General features: G+C 40.9%; 1 protein-coding gene across 1 annotated transcript in view; it reads left to right on the top strand.

Moving 5' to 3' along the window:
• ADGRV1 (adhesion G protein-coupled receptor V1) overlaps nucleotides 1-18,454 on the top strand; it is a 366,107-nt gene that overhangs the window by 11,953 nt on the left and 335,700 nt on the right. The window contains exons 2-9 of the mRNA XM_040985862.1: nucleotides 5,313-5,497; nucleotides 6,677-6,826; nucleotides 7,830-7,925; nucleotides 9,323-9,427; nucleotides 11,442-11,555; nucleotides 14,047-14,612; nucleotides 14,914-15,184; nucleotides 15,539-15,868. Of these exons, the coding sequence (XP_040841796.1) occupies nucleotides 5,313-5,497; nucleotides 6,677-6,826; nucleotides 7,830-7,925; nucleotides 9,323-9,427; nucleotides 11,442-11,555; nucleotides 14,047-14,612; nucleotides 14,914-15,184; nucleotides 15,539-15,868 (1,817 nt within the window). The remainder of the gene's footprint in view (nucleotides 1-5,312; nucleotides 5,498-6,676; nucleotides 6,827-7,829; nucleotides 7,926-9,322; nucleotides 9,428-11,441; nucleotides 11,556-14,046; nucleotides 14,613-14,913; nucleotides 15,185-15,538; nucleotides 15,869-18,454) is intronic.

Consider the following 18,454-nt stretch of genomic DNA (forward strand, 5'->3'; position numbering starts at 1 on the left):
CTGTAAATCTACTGATCTTGTATTTTGCATGAAGGTTGGCTTTTATCAGGGAAAACATGTGACGTCATCTTACAGATGAGGCAGATACGCAGGGCTCTGTGGCTACCCGAAGTTGGCCAGCTGGTAGGTGGCAGGTGCCTTGTTGGGACTTTGCCACTTTTCTTCTGCATTGGAATTGCCACAGAACTGGCTTGTTCCTCGGCTTATGGCAAAGAGTATAGGCATTAATTGCATAAAAAATGGCATTTAGGTAATGTTGCTGGAAATTGGATATTGTCAATAAATTGGTTTAGGAAATGTAAGAATTGGGAGTCAGTGGTTTACTAGAAGTATGATGACAAGAATTCTGCACAAGCATTGCTACAACCTGAGACATGATTGAGAGTTTTATAAGACATTATGAACTTAGACATGCTTCTGTGAAATTACCAATTAATCTCTGGTAGCACAGCTTCATCAAGGCATAGCTTAATAATGTGTATTTCATTAGTTCCATTAGACTCCTGTAGGTATCCCCTGTGTCTTTGGATTAGATTCCAGTGCCATTTTCTAAATGTCCATAGTGGTTTTGGTGTATTACTGATAGCTGAGACAGTCAATGTGTCCCCAACAGGAATGTCTGTGTGGAAGCGTGGATGTCTGTTCCTCAGCCTCTTGGAAAGGTGCAGAACAAAGCAACACCTATCCCACACCTTCATGCGTGTCTCTGCTTGTGTGAGCCTTGGCTGGCCGTGATGCTGATGAAGCTGACAATAGTGAAGAACAATGGGTAGCAGAAGCATATGGCAGATGGGATGGAGTTAGATGTGCTACGAATAGTCTCATATTTCACTTTTTCATGTGCTGAGTGCATACATGCTATTTAAAGGTAAATATAGTATTTGAAAAACAAATAAGGAATCCATATCACCTATAATACCCATAGAAGATTCCTTTTTCTTTTAAAATAGTCCTTCTACTTGTACCATTTTATAATTTAAGTTACAAATATTCTATTGTGATATGGAAGAAGGAACTTACTAAATACAAATGATGCAGATGAAGAATTCGTTGAGGCTGAATAATTCATGATATGAATGATGAAACTTCTCTTGTTCCACAGGAGTAATTCTATAGTTGTGGATGGGCTTTAGTAAAGGGAATAGAATTCAAGTAATTCTAAACTTGAAAAGCTTGATCTATTAGGATCATATTTTCAGTATTAATTACCTGGTGGTCACAGCATGGGAAGAGGCTTGCTGCAGCATTGATGCACAACACTGATGCTGAGAGGTCAATGTGTCATTTTTCTCCAGGTCCTTGTGTAAGTCCTCAGACACCTCAGTTGTTTATTTTGAAACTTAAGACTGTTCACTTTTTTTTTTTTTAAAGATTTATTTTTATTATTTTTTTTATTGGAAAGGCGGATATACAGAGAGGAGAGACAGAGAGGAAGATCTTCCGTCCGATGATTCACTCCCCAAGTGAGCGCAACGGGTCAATACTATGCCGATCCAAAGCCAGGAGCCTCTTCCGGGTCTCCCACACAGGTGCAGGTTCCCAAGGCTTTGGGCCGTCCTCGACTGCTTTCCCAGGCCACAGGCAGGGAGCTGGAAGGGAAGCGGGGCTGCCGGGATTAGAACCGGCGCCCATATGGGATCCCGGGCGTGCAAGGCGAGGACCTTTAACCACTTGCGCCACCGCGCCGGGCCCAAGACTGTTCACTTTTAAACTGAGAAGTTTGTGTGGGAGTGAATTGCTGCAAGATCAATTGAATTCTTTTATTTTTAAAGGTTTATTTGAAAGGCAAAGATAAAGACAGAAGTCTTCTATCCACTAGTTCACTTTCCAAATGGCTGCAACAGCTGGGGCTGGGCCAGGCTGTGGTCAAGAGCCTAGAGCTCAAAACTCAAAATTGCATACTGTTACTCAGTTTATAAGAAGCAAGAAAGAAACCTACCTTGAGATACTAAGATCTATTGAGAGATGAGACTGTATGGCAAGACGGCTTCTCCTGAGTCTCTCACTTGGGTTCAGGGGCCGTGAACCATCCTCTGCTGCTTTCCCAGGCTGTAAACAGGAGCTGGAATGAAGTTGAGTAGCTAGGACACGAAGTAGTGCCGTTTGTTATTAGCCTTCTGTGGCAAAGTGCTGGCCCTGCTCATTATGATCTGTTAAATATGTTTGGATTTTTCTAAAGAAATTTAACAAATGCTCTGGGTTATGTGAAAATTTTCTTTAATTAGAAAAGCAATCTGAAATATTAGTAACATCAGTAGTGTCTTCTTCATGTGATCTTCTGAATAGAATTCTTTTTGAAAGATTATGAGTATGATAGAGAAAAATCCCTCTGAAAAACAAACTGCCCAACATTTGCGTAACTATGCCTGTCTTCTAATGGGAACTTCATTTTTTTAAGCTTTGCTTCAACTTGTGTTTCGCTGAATGCTAACTTTGCCACAAAAACTCTTCCTGCAGTGTGAAAAGATGAAAGAAATGGAGATGCAATTATCATTGATGTCATGCACTTGGAGGTATTTCCAATCAGGCTTGTTTGCATAATCAAAACTCACTGATGTAGAGCAATTTAAAATGAGTTTAGTGAGTTAAATACAAGATCTCTAATTGCTTGGGAAGCTGTAGGAATGCAGTAGTTGAGCTCAAAATGAGTCCTGACATTATTAGATGCTGCTAAATATTTAAGGTATTCAACAAAAGTATAGTGTAATTTAAGAAAGTGATTAATAACCTGAATGAATAAGGGGCATGTTTTCAGGAAGATTCATAATGAAGCAGTTTCATGGATGTTTTGCTTATTTTGCACGTGTTTAAGATGTTTTAATGGTTGTAAACATACAAGATTGGTGAGCTGTCATCTTTTTTTTATTAATAAAATTTATTTTGACATTCTTTACATACTTAGTTAGAGTAAGAAGGTTCAAGGGCTACAGGAAAGTGGATAATACTAGTATGTTTTCCATATTGTTACCTTCATGTTTAAAAGGGGGGTATTAAGGGAGAAGGCCCACCCAATTTCCCACCCTCCCCAAGTCCCGGGTGTAGGGCATGCTCTGAGGTTCTTGCTCAGGTGGTTTTGATATTGCAACAGTTATGAATCGCTGTCAATCTTGCCACTCCAAGCACTATGAGGTCTTTGAAAAATCCACTGATTGACATAGACCATCATAGCTGAGATGGTTGGTTGACCCGTTCTGTCTTCTCTCTTTTCTTCGTTAGGGTTCTGAGTCCAGCATTTAGATTAGGAAGATTTCCAAAGAGCTGTCCTCTTAACTCGGGATGAAGATGTGTAATTTGTAGGAAGCAAATGTAATAGGCAGGACAGTGTGGTTGGGTACAGAATATGCTGGTCGGCTCCTAGATCCAGCCTGCTGTGATGTCAACAGCAGGCTATCCACATGTGATTGCACACTAAAATGTCACTGAACTCCCATCTTAACAGCATACGATAGCCAAGAGTGAAATGGCATAGTGGATGGTGTTGAGTGAGTTCTAGCAGAGGGCAGTGTCCTTGGTTTCACTCTTGGAGGAGTTGCTTGTGGCCCTTCCCCATGTTCATGTCTGTTCTGATGCCCATGTCTGCTTAGCTAAGTCATTGCATCTATTGATTAACCTGTTGGCCTCAGTGTCTGCAGCTCTCATGGGATTAATGATATGCCCGTATTGTCAGATGGATTACACTTAACCTTCCTAACTACAGACTTCCTCATGTGTGTCCTGACATGTTGTGGCATTGCATTGTAGGATTCTGTGCATCCTAAAGAAAGCTTGCAATTAACAACACTGTTTGCTGTTGTGATTCTTCCATTTCAGTTTCTCACAGCATGCACGGACTCTCGTAATGCAGTGTCAGAATATGTGGATGGACTAAGGGGAAGTCATAGTAAGCTGCACACCTTAAGGGTGTGGTGAAAACTTAGAGCTGCCCCAGGACACAGCTTCACACTGGTTCCCACATTCCACAATGGTGCTTTTCAAAGAGCATCCTAAGGACTAGTTACATCAGAACAAACTGTTCATTGCACATTCCTGAGTACAGCTTCTCTCAACAAGGTCAGAATTTGAGTGACAGTTGGCATCCTAAAACGGGTGCTGAGTGGTTTGTCCCACAGGACACACTTGGGGAATGGCTCTCAGTTCGGGATCCTTGCTCTGTAGTTTCATTTTTCTCCCTTTCTCTCACTTTGAACTCTGGTGTCCTTTATTCTCAGTCCAGGCTGCTTTCATATCTCTTATGCCAGGAGTTGGAGTTTTTTTGGAAACCACAGACTAGAATTGTTTACCATCTTCTCATTCAATCTCTGTCCACATCAGTCCAGGTCCCTCTCCTGGACTCTAGTTGAACTCAGCAGCCCTGATTGTGAATTCTGTAGTCAGAAGCACATGAATGTCAGGCTGCATTGTTGAAATATAATTGAACATTGTATTTAAATCCTAAAAATACATGAAGGATGCAAGTGTTTGGTTCCTAACTGTATGTGGAAACCCTGCATGCATGATATGTATGTATATTGTTCTTGGCCAAGGTAAAAAATGAATAGGAAGCACCTGGCTGGTAGGCTACATGGCAATGCAAATCCGCTCTAAAACATATGACCTTGTTACGTTCGTGTGACTGATCCTTTGGGACCAAACGACCCATGAGCTAACTTATGCATATTTCTGGTGGTCCATCTGCATCACAAAGCAGTACTTTCAAGAGGCCATTGCACTATTGCTGCTTCTGAAAGCACATACTTCATGCTGGGCTGCAAGGAGTGATGCTGATGGCTCAAATACTCAAACTTTGGGAAGTTTTGGGAAAGAAAGGGAAATCTATACTCTGCTGAGTCTGCTAATTCTGCATGTTTGCAAGGTTCTGGCTATTTGAAGACAGTTAAATCTTAAGAACCGACCCTGTCATTAAAAGTTTGCTCACTTCTTGCCATAAAGGAAAATTGGAAATTCCCACATGTGATAAGCTTAAGCGAAAATGTAGATTCCAAGTAAGAAATTAATTTATTGGCACTTCAGTTGTATTTTTGCCCAGTATTTGAGTTTCATGCAGGAAAAGATTGACTTGAATTGATTTTCCATGTTGCTGCTTTGCTTTTTCTTAAAGTATGGTTGTCAATGTTTAATAAGCTAAATTTCCTCTGGTATAGAAACTAAAAGTGTAAATAGTAAAGTCAGAAGATACTGTTTTTTAACTTCTGTCATCACATGTGAATGGCTTTTGTGACATGTTTATATCTGAGCTTACTAACTCTTTAGCAACACAGACTAATGGATATGTGAGATATATTTGTGAATAATGCCTTTTTATTTCCCTATAGGGATGCCCTCTGCATCTTTATTAGTAAATCTTCTTTCAGCTTTGTTTATTCCCTCTGTGGCTGGAGAAACAGAAATAAGATTTGCGGGGCAAACAGAATTCGTTGTTAATGAAACGAGCACGACTGTTATCCGTCTAGTCATCGAACGAATAGGGAACCCAGCAAATGTGACTGCAGTTGTATCGGTAAGAAGTGATGGTAGTTCAATTCTTACTGAAGTAAGCATAAAATTTCCCAATTTCAGTGGTGAGGATTTTTTTTTACTGTTTTATTACAATGAGTTGTACTCGATGTCAATGACTTGTAGCAAATACTATTCTGTTCATACCTCTTCTAGATTTATAGAACATTGGGAGCTATCCATGTGCATTTGACAATACTCTTTGTTTACAAGTCAAAGAAGAGGGGAGAAGGAAAAGCAGATTTTGCATCCTGATTTCAGATGGCCACAGTGGCTGGGGCTGAGCCAGGCCAAATCCAGATGTTTTTCCCAGGTCTTCCATGTGGGTGGTTGGGGCCCAAACACTTCAGACATCTTAGGCTGCTTATCCCAGGCTATTAACAGGGAGCTATTGAGTGTCAGCATCCAGCATTATAGGTTTTTAGTAGTATTACCCACTGTGACAAGTGCTAGTCGATTTAATTTGTTCTGATCAATGACAACTTGGAAATTGATCAAAAGTTCTGCATATATGTCCCCCATTTTATTAATCTCAAATCATATTTTCCAGGAGCTAGATGATTCATTTGGCTGCTTGAGTGGAATCTCTGATTTGTGTGAGAAATTACTCCTTCATGATTTCATATTCATTCCTGTGGAATCTCTTTAGCAATGTTGATTTTATAGAATCAAATCCTAAAAGTGGAATCGTTAGTACTGACAAGGAGCTGAGAGAGCTAAAGAAATTGGTCTTATTGGACTTGTTGAATATGAATATAGACTTCAGGTTGAGTTCTGGAGAGAGCCATTCTTCAAAACTGAATTTCTTCAACATGCGTGATGTTCTGAGGTTTTCGTGGTCTTCTGCTTCTTTGGAAGAGTTCTAGTTACAAACTTTGTTTTTAGCTTTGCTGGCATTAACTCCAGCTCATTTTAGGGACAGAAAAGTTGACATTCTCCAGTGTAACTTTCATGTTTTTATGTCATTTCTTTTCCTTCCATGTAAAGAAGTGTTTCCAGAGGATTATTTCTTACACATTTTTTCTGATCAGTTGTTAAATACATATGGAATATGTGTAGTTCTAGCTCTGCTTTTCTTACCTACCTGATTCGTGCATTTTTGCTTGGATGGCTCCAGTTAGCAGTATTTTGCTTGTCTGAATCCTGTGTTAAGTAAGCGGGGCATGTCTTTGATTTTCCGTAGCTGTATGGAGAAGACACTGGTGACTTTTTCGACACCTACGCCGCAGCTTTCATTCCTGCTGGAGAAGGGAACAGGACTGTGTATGTAGCAGTCTGTGACGATGACTTACCAGAGCCCGATGAAACCTTTGTTTTTCACTTAACATTGCAGGTGAGTCCTTCTCCCTCCCTTCATGTCAAAGGTGGAAAAATCTTAGAACTTGTTCAGAATGTATGCCTGTAGAGCTTAAACAAGGCAGTTGGCCGTATTTGTCTCAGAAGACAGAGCTGGGCAGGTTCATGGTGTAGTTAGTCCTCAAACGTTCCTCTTAGGAGTATTGTAGAGCTGGTTTGTGGGTTCATTCTGCTCCTTGAGGATTTGCCTATGATAGATGCCTCAGAAAACTGTCTTCCCTTCGCCTTGCTCACTCTCATTCCATGCCTGGTCTCTGCACAAAGGGTGACCGTGACTTCTGAGTTCAAAGATGCGGGACACAAAAGCAGGCGTGGAAGTTGGAGGCCCCTGTGCTTTAGAGCACATTCAGGGTAGCCTTGGGAAAAAGTTTGAATAGCCTAAGATTTGATTCAGTTTTGTGACCTGATATGTTTGCTTGAGGCCATAGTGGCTAACACCATTGTGGTTATTTTTTCTGGAGGGCATTGAGCATTGTTGTTTGAATAATGGTGCTGGTAGGATTAAACTTTACAGAGTAAAGATTATATTGAAACAGTTACGTTTGGTCTTTGTGAAAGTTTCTTTTTTTGTTTAACTGTTGAATATCAATAGAAACATTGCAAAGAAACTGTCTGTTTTTATAATAAATTGCTTTAGTATTTGGTTTTATGATTTAGGGAACAAGTTGCAGTACTGTATAGTAAACATTTGAATAGACATTCATAATGGCCTTTTTAATTTGTAATATTAGTAATTGTGTTGTAACTTGCAAGATGACTTGTAATTATTCAATTATGTTACAAATCTTACTGATTAGTACTTTTTAACTTTGAAAAACTATTCCTTTTGAAATTCCTTTGCCATGTCTTAAATTGAATGCTTGCTTAATCTACATTCAATGACTATATTTTTGTTTATATTCAGAATATAATTTGAGAACAAATCATATTAAAATGGTTTGATTCAAAATTCCAACTTATTTTTGGGTTTTCCATTTTAGAAACCTCCAGCATATGTGAAACTTGGATGGCCAAGGAGTGTTTCAGTGAAAATATTATCAAATGATAATGCATTTGGGATTATTTCATTTAATATGGTACGTTTATAAGTTCATGGCTCAAGTGGTCACTCTATACAGTCTGATTTTTTTATTGCAAAAGTTACTACTTTTAGCTGCTGTTAAACTTCTTTTGATATGTAAGTAAAATTGTTTCAGCCCTGATCCTGTTGTATATTCTGTAGAACGGCCATTGGCTCTCCCTGTGATTTCGGAGTTGAGAAATTTTGTGTGATCACAATTACCTTATGCTACCCTCCTTTTGATGACCTTTCCTTTCACCTGACTCACTCAGTATCCTGTCTCCCACCCTCCGTTGGCTGGTCTCTAGATTTGTACCTAAGGGTCTTTCGCTTGACTTCCCCAAGTGCTACCCACAAAAGCTTTGTCTCAGACTTCTCTGAATCTTGGAAGGAGTGGGAGATGAGAAAGTATATGGGAAGAATATCGAGGAAAACGTACAAGAAGCTTAAAGTTGAAGCACTATAGTGTCTATTGTTGAATTCTGTAGCCAATCCCCTCCCTGGGACTTCCCCTTTTGTTAATACACCCCAAGGGTTAGAACACATCTTCTTCCTCTGGACTTTGGTTTAGCAGTTTATTTTCTTTGTTAATCACAAATTGCTGTCTCTGGCCAGGCCTGTGTTCAGAGGGTTTTTATCTTTAAAGAATTTCATGTGCATGATAGATTCCCTCCTTGAAAGGGATTGTTTCCAACTCTTAGAATAAAACAGAATTTATCGCCAATCCAACTGAATTTAGCCACTAAGGCTTAGACTGCCATTCCTGGAATGGAGCCTTTTTAAAACAACAGTGAGACAGTATGTCTTAGCAGTGATCTGAATTAGAAAATAAAAAGCTAGCTTTGGATGTACTGCATGCCATGTTGTTAGTACCTTAAATTACCTTTGAACCAAGGTATGCTACCAATGTGATCTTTATAGATACTGTCTTGATTAAAAAGGATATGTGGCTAACCTCAACTTAGTGGCTATTTAACAACCTCCAATGCAGTGTCATTTATAAACAGTGAAGTTAGTCATTTCTATCTGATAGGGAGTTCTAATACTATTTGAGAGAAAGGAAAAGCCAGCAAGTGTGTGCACACACTCCAATACACCGGTTCACTTCCTACGTGCCTACAATGACTGAGGTTGCTTCAGGTTCAATTTGGGAGCTGGAGATTCAATCCAGGTATCTCACATAGGTGGTAGGAACCCAGCAACTTGGGGCATCACCTTCTGCTTCTCAGTGTGCCCACAGGAGGCTGGAATGGGGACAGGAGTCCTGATTCAAGCCCATGCACTCCAGTATGGCATGAGGCATCCCCAAAAACGTGGCAAGGGCCAGCCCAGTGTCCTCTGTCAAGTTGGCAGTTCTAGGCACAGTTGGCTCGTCTCCTACCCCTAAGTGCATGTGCTTTCTCTTGCCCACAGCCTTCCTCCATCGTGGTAAGTGAACCCAGGGACAGGGAGGAGCCTGTGTTGGTCACTCTCACCAGGGAAAAGGGAACCTATGGAATGGTCACTGTGACTTTTGAGGTAGGTTGGCTTTGGAAACACCTTAAATTTATGGCACTTGTGATTTCCTGCCAGATGGCTGCTGTTTAATACTGTTCACATAGCTGAGAGGGATGCGTTCACATGTTGGTCTCTGATTAGGGTGGTGAGGGTTGAGGCATGGAGGAAAGTGGGTTGGAAAAATGCTTCCTTTTTTTACCTCCTGTGTCTGCAGAGGGGGGCGGGAAGGGAGCTGCCCGCTGCTGTCAGACTAGATCAGTGCCTGGGAATGGGGGACGGTCATTTTGATAACACCTCAGCTCCTGGTATGGAGAAGAGTGTTCTGAGAGTGTCACTTGTGTGGTTTTGATAGCCCTGAGATGATGTAGGTTTCATTGCTCGCAAAGCTATCTTTAACTATGAAGGTTAGTAGTTAAAAATTTTCCTTGCTGACTGCATGTGTTTTGCTTACATGGAATGCAGCATATCACTTTGTCTAGATGCAGTATAAAATCCATAGAATCTTCATGATCAACTTTTTCTGGGGGAAATATGAAAAATACCTATGGATTATTTAGGTTTCCATAAAGTGTATTTAGCATGCCTTTATGCATTTGAACTCCCCACTTCATTCAGTGCTCTTAGTGGACATTGGCAGCAGTTACCTCTGAGATCTGTGTGTCATCACAGGTAGTCAGCGTGGTGCATTTCCCAGCGTGTAAGCCATACCTGTCTGTATGATTGCTTATTGATCATGTGCTGTGCACCATGTTGATCTTTTAAAATCCTGCTTTGAAAGGCAGAATTAGATCTTCCAACTACTGTTTCATTCCCTAAATGACTGCAGGGGCTGGGCATGGACCAGGCTAAAGCTCTGGGGTTCAGGAGCTTCATTTGAGTCCACTACATGTGTACCAGGGGCCCAAGGACTTGAGTTCTCCTCTGCTGCTTTCTGAGGTGCATCTGTTGGAAGCTGGACTAAAAGTGGAGCAGCCCAGACCTACTTTAACCAGCACCCTGATGAAGGATTGACACACGTAGTGGCTTACGTGCTGTCGCCACTTTGTTCCTTGAGATTTACATCTAAATTTTCCACTTATTTTTTGTTACAAGATCCAGAACATGACCATGATTCATTTTCAAATATTAGAAAGTTCTTACTCTGTTATCGTACCAGTGAAAGGGATCTTTGGACACATGCCTGTTTCTTGATCATTTCTTCCCTTTAGCTGTAAGGTCCATGTGGCTGGAAGTTTGCTGTAATGTCCTGCATACTTCTGAGAGGCCAGGCTCAGAGGATTGCGCCATGCTTCCTGAAGATGACTTGTATTACTCCTTTACCACCAGACTGTGAGATGGAAATTCTTCTGCTCACAGTAAAGATCTGGGAAATGGTGCTCAGGGTTGCTAAATAACTTGTTTAAATTATAGGCAGCAGTAGAGCTGGCATTTGATTCCACTTAGTTTGTTTTTTTTTTCATTGGAAAGGCAGATACATATAGAAGAGAAGCAGAACTATTTTCCATGCACTGGTTCCCTCTCTAGGTGGCCCCACTGGCCAGAACTGAGCTGATTGGATCAGGAGCTAGAGCTTCATCCGGGTCTCCCACGTGGGTGCAGAGTCCCAAGGCTTTGGGCCGTGCTCTGCTGCTTTCCCAGGCCACAGGCAGGGAGCTGGAAGGGAAGCAGTGCTGCTGGGATTAGAACCAGCACTGATACGGGATCCTGGTGGATGTAAGGCAATAATTTAGCAACTAGGCTATTGTGCTGGGCCCAGGGGGTTGCTTAGCTTGATACCCTTCCAATCAAGAAAGTTATACAATTTTTATTATAACGATTGAGGGGGAAAAATGGCACCTTAGTGACCTTGTAGGCAGTATAATAGTTATGCTCAAGCTCCATAAAAATGTCTTGACTATTAGGTCAGACTTAACTATATGTTTGTATAAATCTTGCTCTTTGAACAAGCTTCAGATTATTTCAGCAGATGTGAGAGCAATGCTTTCTCGGCATTTGAAATCCTCGGTTTTTATTGTTGGTGTGATGTGCTTCACAGGTGGAAGGTGGCCCAAACCTTCCTGAAGAAGACTTGAGTCCAGTGAGAGGAAATATTACCTTCCCGCCTGGGGAAGCCACCGTACTTCTTACCTTGATGGTCCTTGATGATCAGGTGGGTTACGGTTGAATCTTTGAGTGAGGCAAGGGCTCAGGCACTCTTATACTACAGCAATCATTAAGATGTCATCACTACTCTTAATTATTCAGGAATGTAATTCTTTTGTCCAATGTTGTATCTTTAGCTATAAATGACTGTTGATTTGGGGGGATAGCTTGTTAAAACATACAAAAATGTAAAAAGTGAAAATCTAACCAATAATATAAGCATTCTGTTTTAGAGTACCAGTTTAAAAGACAAATACCGAAGGAACATTTCTCTGGGAGTAGGGCTTGGAAATGGAAGCATTTGGTAGCATTCAGAAGTCTGGATAGTTCATCTGGTTTTTCAAGCTAAAAATTTGTTGTGATCCCAGAAAGACTGAAAACTTAATCAGGGGAAACCTTTATTATGCACTTAAATTTAGGAAATTTCAACGAAATCGTATCTAAATGTTTTGAAATAGGTAGATTTATCTTTTATGTTGCTATTGAGGATCTCCCATCCAAGTATTAACCAGGCCTGACCCTGCTTAGCTTCAGAAATTAGATGAGATCAAGCACGTTCAGGATGGTATGACCATAGATGCTATTGAGGATGATGAAAGCTTTTTACACTTCACAAAATAGAATTTGTTGAATGGAAACTAAAAGAGCAAAATGGGTTTATGTATTTTTAAAGATTTGTTTTTATTGGAAAGTCGGACTTCCAGAGAGGAGAGACAAAGATATTCCATCTGCTGGTTCACTATCCAAGTGGCTGCAACAGCTGGAGTTGAGCTGATCCACAGTGGAACCAGGAACTTCTTCCTGGTCTCCACATGGGTACAGGGTCCCAAGGCTTTGGGCCATCATCTGCTTTCCCAGGTCACAATCAGGGAGCTGGGATGAGGGGTAAGTGGGGCATTCATGATGTAAACCGGCACCCATATGGGATCCCAGTGGATGCAAGGTGAGGACTTCAACCACTAGGCTACTGCAGTGGGCCTTGCAAAATGGTTAGTTTTAAGCATTTACATAATTTTAAAGATTTATTTTTATTATTTTTTTATTGGAAAGACAGATATGCAGAGAGGAGAGACAGAGGAAGATCTTCCGTCCGATGATTCACTCCCCAAGTGAGCGCAATGGGCATTTACATATTTTTAAAGAAATACTGAGATGAGAGATCCACACGCTTCATCTGGGTTTCTCACATGGAGAGCAGGCACCCAGATGCTTGAAGTATCTTCTGTTGCTTTTCGCTGCTCATCAGCAGGGAGCTGGCTCAGAAGTATAACCAGGAGTGAACTGGCATAAATGTGGGATGCCTACTCTGCAGGCAGCAGCTTAATATGCAAGGCTATGTGGGCCCCCAAATGGAGATCAACCCTAGGATTTCCATATAGTTACAATAGCTCCACGTCAGTGTCAGCGTTTTGTCTCCAGAGGCATCATGTACTGCAAGGGAGTCAAGTCACTTAACGATGATTGAAAAACCATGTGCAGGAAAGCAAGAATAATCCACATGGCTGAAAATATTTTAAAAATACCTATTTTCTTAATATTGTTTGCATAGTTGAAGGATGCATGCCCATGTGGACCTTTGGGGTGGAAAAGTTTGGGTATGAAGGAAGTTGGGTAGGGCATGTTTTTAGGCTTATTTTTGCTGTGTCCACAGGGGAGGAGAGAGGAGTTGGCTTCTTGCTATCGAACTACATGAGCACCCAGGGATGGAACATGATCACTTGACGCCTTAGAGACCTTGATGTAGGGAAGAGTGTTTTGAGGGGTTTCCTTGCAGGTTTGATAGTTGTGAGAAGTTGTTGGCTTTGTTCCGGGGTTGTAAAAATCTTTCCAAGGTTTATTGGTTGGCAAAACCATCTTAGTGTGAAAACAATTTTCATGTATTGTATATTATATTTCGACATATCATAGCATGAACGGTACCTATCACCTACCAACTGACAAAACACACACTTATGTCTGTTTTACTGTGTAGTCTTTTCTTGCAGATTGATTGGAAAGCAGAGTTAGGGATTTTTATAGTGCATTGCTTCACTCCCCAGCTGCAGTAGCGAGGGGCTAACCCAGGCTGGCGCCAGGAGCTGGTTTTGCATCTCGGATGTGGGTGTCAGTCCAGGGAGTGGGGACCATACTTAACTGATTTCCCAGGCTATTGATCAGGGAACAGGATTGGGAGTGGAACAGTAGGGACTCAACCTGACACTCTGAAATGCTGACTTGCAAGTAACAGCTTAATGTGATGTGTCACAGCACTTGCCCCCATTTTACTGTGTTACCTAAAGTCTGATTAAGATTGAGAGACATTGTGCTTATGTTTTTACTTTTCCATACTTCTGCTTTATTAGCTTTTCTATCTAAACAATAGTGTTAAAATTGGGAAATATTGTAACTGAACTAGCAAATCTATTTGATCATGTCTATGGAATTGTTGGAAGACAACAAGTTTTTATAGAGGAGTTTATGTGCAGGTATTTTGACTATTGTTTGTGTTATGTTGACAGATACCAGAAAATGATGAGGTATTTTTAATTCAGCTGAAAAGCGTAGAAGGAGGAGCGGAGATCAACACCTCTAGGAATTCACTTGAGATCATTATTCAGAAAAATGACAGCCCTGTGAGATTCCTTCAGAGTGTTTACCTGGTGCCTGAGGAAGAACACATCCTGGTCATCCCAGTGGCTCGTGGGAAGGACAACAGTGGAAACCTGATCGGGTCTGATGAGGAAGAAGTTTGCATCAGTTATGCGATTGTTACTGGGAATTCCACAGCATATGCCAAGCAGAATGTGGACTTCATTGATTTGCAGCCAGACACAATTATTGTCTTTCCGCCTCTGACTCACGAATCATACCTGAAATTTCAAATAGTGGATGACACTATTCCAGAGATTGCAGAATCATTTCACATTATGTTACTAAGGGATACTTTAAAGGGAAATGCAGTGCTAACAGCCCCTTCTGTTCTACAAGTCACAATTAAGGCAAATGACAAACCTTACGGAGTTCTTTCGTTCAACAGCAACTTGTATGAAGGGCCGGTTATAATTGATGAGGATAAAACATCAAGGTATGTATGACTTCTTTTAGGCCTGTTGCTGCACTTGATGTGTTGTCCCAAGATTGAGTTTCACAGCCCTGAGCATGGTGCTGGACTGTTCAATGTGTAAATGTCATTTTGTCTTCCATGATTCACTGTTTCCATATTTGAGATTTGATTAAGTAAATGAAATCATAGTTGATTTTTCTGGGGGCACATCCATAAGCTTTCATATTGGAAGTTGTTGTTCTTGGTGATCTGGGCTTTGCTTTTGCTAATGGATGTTGGGGAATAGAATGGATCCTATGACAATCTCTTCCAAATATCCTAGATTTGAAGACATAACGGTGGTTAGAAATGGTGGCACCCACGGGAATGTTTCTGTGAGCTGGGTGTTGACAAGAAACAGCAGCGACCCCTCGTTGGTGTTGGCTGACATTAGCCCAAGTTCTGGAGTTCTCCATTTTGCACAAGGGCAGCTGCTGGCATCCATTCCTCTAACTGTTGTAGATGATGATCTTCCGGAAGAGGCAGAGGCTTACCTGCTTCAGATTCTGCCTCACACAATACAAGGAGGTGCCGAAGTGAGCGAACCAGCTGAGGTAGATATCTTTGTGCTTTAATATTGGGACTACTATTGTGCTGTAGAAGAAAGAACTGAGTCATCACAAACCTGTTAGGTTGATGTTATAGAATGAACGCTAACCTGAGGAGTCTTCATTGTCTTTTCAGTATTTTCTGCAAATACATATTGCTCACCAAATAGTACCCCAAACTGTGATACAAGAGTGTTCTTAAATCTTTTTATTAATCTTTAGTTACCCTTTACTTAAGTATATAAATGGTCACATCTAGACATGACCTATGAAGAATATCCGAGTAGCCCAGGAAATGGTTTGGGTTTGTTCATCATTGTGAGCATTCTGCACTTGAACATTTTATTCTTTTTTCTACAGCTTTTGTTCTACATTCAGGATAGTGATGATGTTTATGGCCTCATAGCATTTTTGCCTATGGAAAACCAGAAGGTTGAAAGCAGCCCAGGGGAACGACATCTATCCTTGAGTTTTGCAAGACTGGGAGGAAGGAAAGGTGATGTGAGGCTGCTTTATTCTGCGCTTTACATACCTGCTGGGGTCCTGGACCCCTCGCGAGCCAAAGATGGTATCTTAAATGTCTCCAGAAGCAGCAGCCTTCTGTTCCCAGAACAGAAAACACACGTCACTACCAAAATTCAGATACGAAATGATGCATTCCTTCAAAATGGGGCCCATTTCCTCATCCAGGTATTTAATGATGAAAATCTCGCTTGTGGTATAGACTGCATGAAGTGGTTAACTAAAGAGTATTTGGACATTGTTTTGCATTCATCTGTGTAGTGGATTTTGTTTCAATTAGTCCAAGAAGACTATTCTCCACAGGGTTCTATTAGAGTGAATGTTTTAATTAAGTAGTGTTAACAGAACACTGCCATGAAATGCAGGTTGGACTAAACTGGATGACATTATTTAGAAGTTACTTATGGTAAGGTGTGAGAAAATCCATTGTTCTCTTGAGTTGAGGAAAATGTGTAGAAATGGGACTGCGGAGTTCATGTTTTTCAAAATACAGATTACAGGAGAGACATTTCAGAAGTAAAGAGAAGTAGAGCAGTTCCTATGTTTTACACTTAGAAATACGTTCAGTATTAACTGTAGATAAATACCTGCAGTTGTTAATAGAAAATAAGACTTCTTATACCATTCTACCTTGTCACTTGTTCATCTTGACTTCCATTAAGAAAAACATTAGATTGGAAACTACCTGTTTTTCACTTGGGCTACTGTTATGTTTCCTTGCATTGGATATTGGCTGAATCTGAAAATTAGAAAGCAGTGAATTATACTGATCAGATTCTGATAATATGAACAAAGTAATCAAGAATTGGAGTAGGAATGGATTGATGGCTAAGATCTGTTAATACGTTGGCCACTGAAGAATGTGCCAGAATAAGTGCTGTATTCCTTTAAGTTTTGTAAATCCTGCTACATTTAACCTTTTTTAGATGCTTGGACTTTGATTGGTGATTGCATTCTGTGGAGTTGCTAAATTTTTTTCTGCATCTTCCACATCTGATCATTGAATTGAGCATCCTGTGCTCTTTCATATTGTATATATTTTTTTAAATCTAGAATTCTTGAAATTCTTTCATCTCATCATTTGCTCCTTCAGTTTTATTGCAGTATATCTACTTCTAAGCATGTAGGCATAGAATAATCACAAACAAATTTTCTGAGTTCTTGAGCAGCCAACACTGAGATCTATACTCACTAATAGTTGGGTAGGAGTTTCTAGGTTAAAATAATTGCCTCATAACTTCAGAGGTATGTTTGAGCTACCTGGCTGCTGGTCAGAAGTGTGAAGAGACCAATGCTTTCTCCTCATGTAACCTCCTCTGAACCTTGGAGAAGCACTGCTCTTACAGCTTCATGGTATTGAGTTTCACAGAACCATGGTGTGGCTCACCTAGCACTTGTTGGGCTGGACTCTTCATCGTGGAAATTCTGGCCTTGTTTTAGCTGAGCCCCTGCCCATGCAATCCTGTCCGTGCATCTAAAGAGAGCTCTTGGACAAGGGGCCTATGGATGGCCCACGTGGGATGTGTGACTGGTTATTATGTAGGGGACATCTCACTGTAGTGCTGCACTAAGAGCGAGTTCTTTAGCATCACCCCTGAAAGAATCTGGTGGCATGAGGCCCTAGTTGGTTGGTTTTGTAGTAGCAGCAAGCTGGGATGGAAAGCTCAGCTGGAATTCCAACCCAGGCATCCATTGGGATGCAGTGCCCTGACTGCTATAACAAATGATTGTCCTTGTGTTGAACTTCTAACCTTTTGAAAACCTGCAAAGTTTTAATCAAACTAATTACAAGGAATTCCTGTTAAGGCAAATTCTAAGATCGCGTATGTCAGAATTTCCTATTTTTACTTCATCCTAAATGAATGAGGATTTATTTTTGACTTCTCAAGTTTTTCTTGTTTTTAAAGGATAGTGATGCCTGCTCTTTGCTGATCCTGGACTGGCTAGAAAGCTGTTAGTAGTATGGATTCCAAACTGCATTCAGTGGACAAGCAAAGACCTCACAGTGTAGCCATTCATTTAACACTTGTTAAAGGGAATAAATTAGGGTAGCGTTGGAGTACAGAGGTGTAAAAACCAAGAGGATTTGATGGCAGAGGAAGGAAATGTAACTGATTTAATGGTGGCAGCATTTTAAATTGCGGGATGCTAAAGGGGGCGTTCTCTTGTGGGTGCATGAGGTGACTATTTTTTAAATCAGAATTGCACATGTCACATGCACATTGGGTTTCTTTACACATGAAGACACATTAAGTTGCCGTAGGAGATCTGAATGGGCTTCTGATGGTGAATTCTGTCTGACAGAGAAGAGGGTGGTCAGTTGATAGGATGTGTGATCAGTGGAGTAGAGCAAGAGAATTGGTCAACACTTTGATGCTGATGTGTGGCTTTGAAATCAAGGGGTTCAGTGTAAACGGGGAGGAAAAGCAGGTGGTGGCAGTGGGGAACAGAGGCATGGGTATCCACTTCGGATGTTCGGTAATGTGTATGCTGTTGAGACTCGATGGTAAATGGTTCTAAGCTTAGAGGAGATTTGAGGATACGTGAAAGTAGAGATGGAAGATTTAAGGACCTTGGGAGACAGCAATTGAAGTGTAGAAAGGGTTTAGGAAGCTAGTGTTGGGAGGCTCAAAAGGTGTGGTATGAAAGAGCAGAGGGAATGAGTTTTAGTAGTGACTTCCATCGTGTTTGTCATCTCATCCTGTTAAGATATCACAATGGTTAGTTTCTGTGCTATCAATTAGTACTGCTTTT

Source organism: Ochotona curzoniae, unplaced genomic scaffold (genome assembly GCF_017591425.1).
Source record: "Ochotona curzoniae isolate NIBS_2020 unplaced genomic scaffold, NIBS_Ocur_1.0 contig_4501, whole genome shotgun sequence".
Lineage (NCBI taxonomy): Eukaryota > Metazoa > Chordata > Mammalia > Lagomorpha > Ochotonidae > Ochotona > Ochotona curzoniae.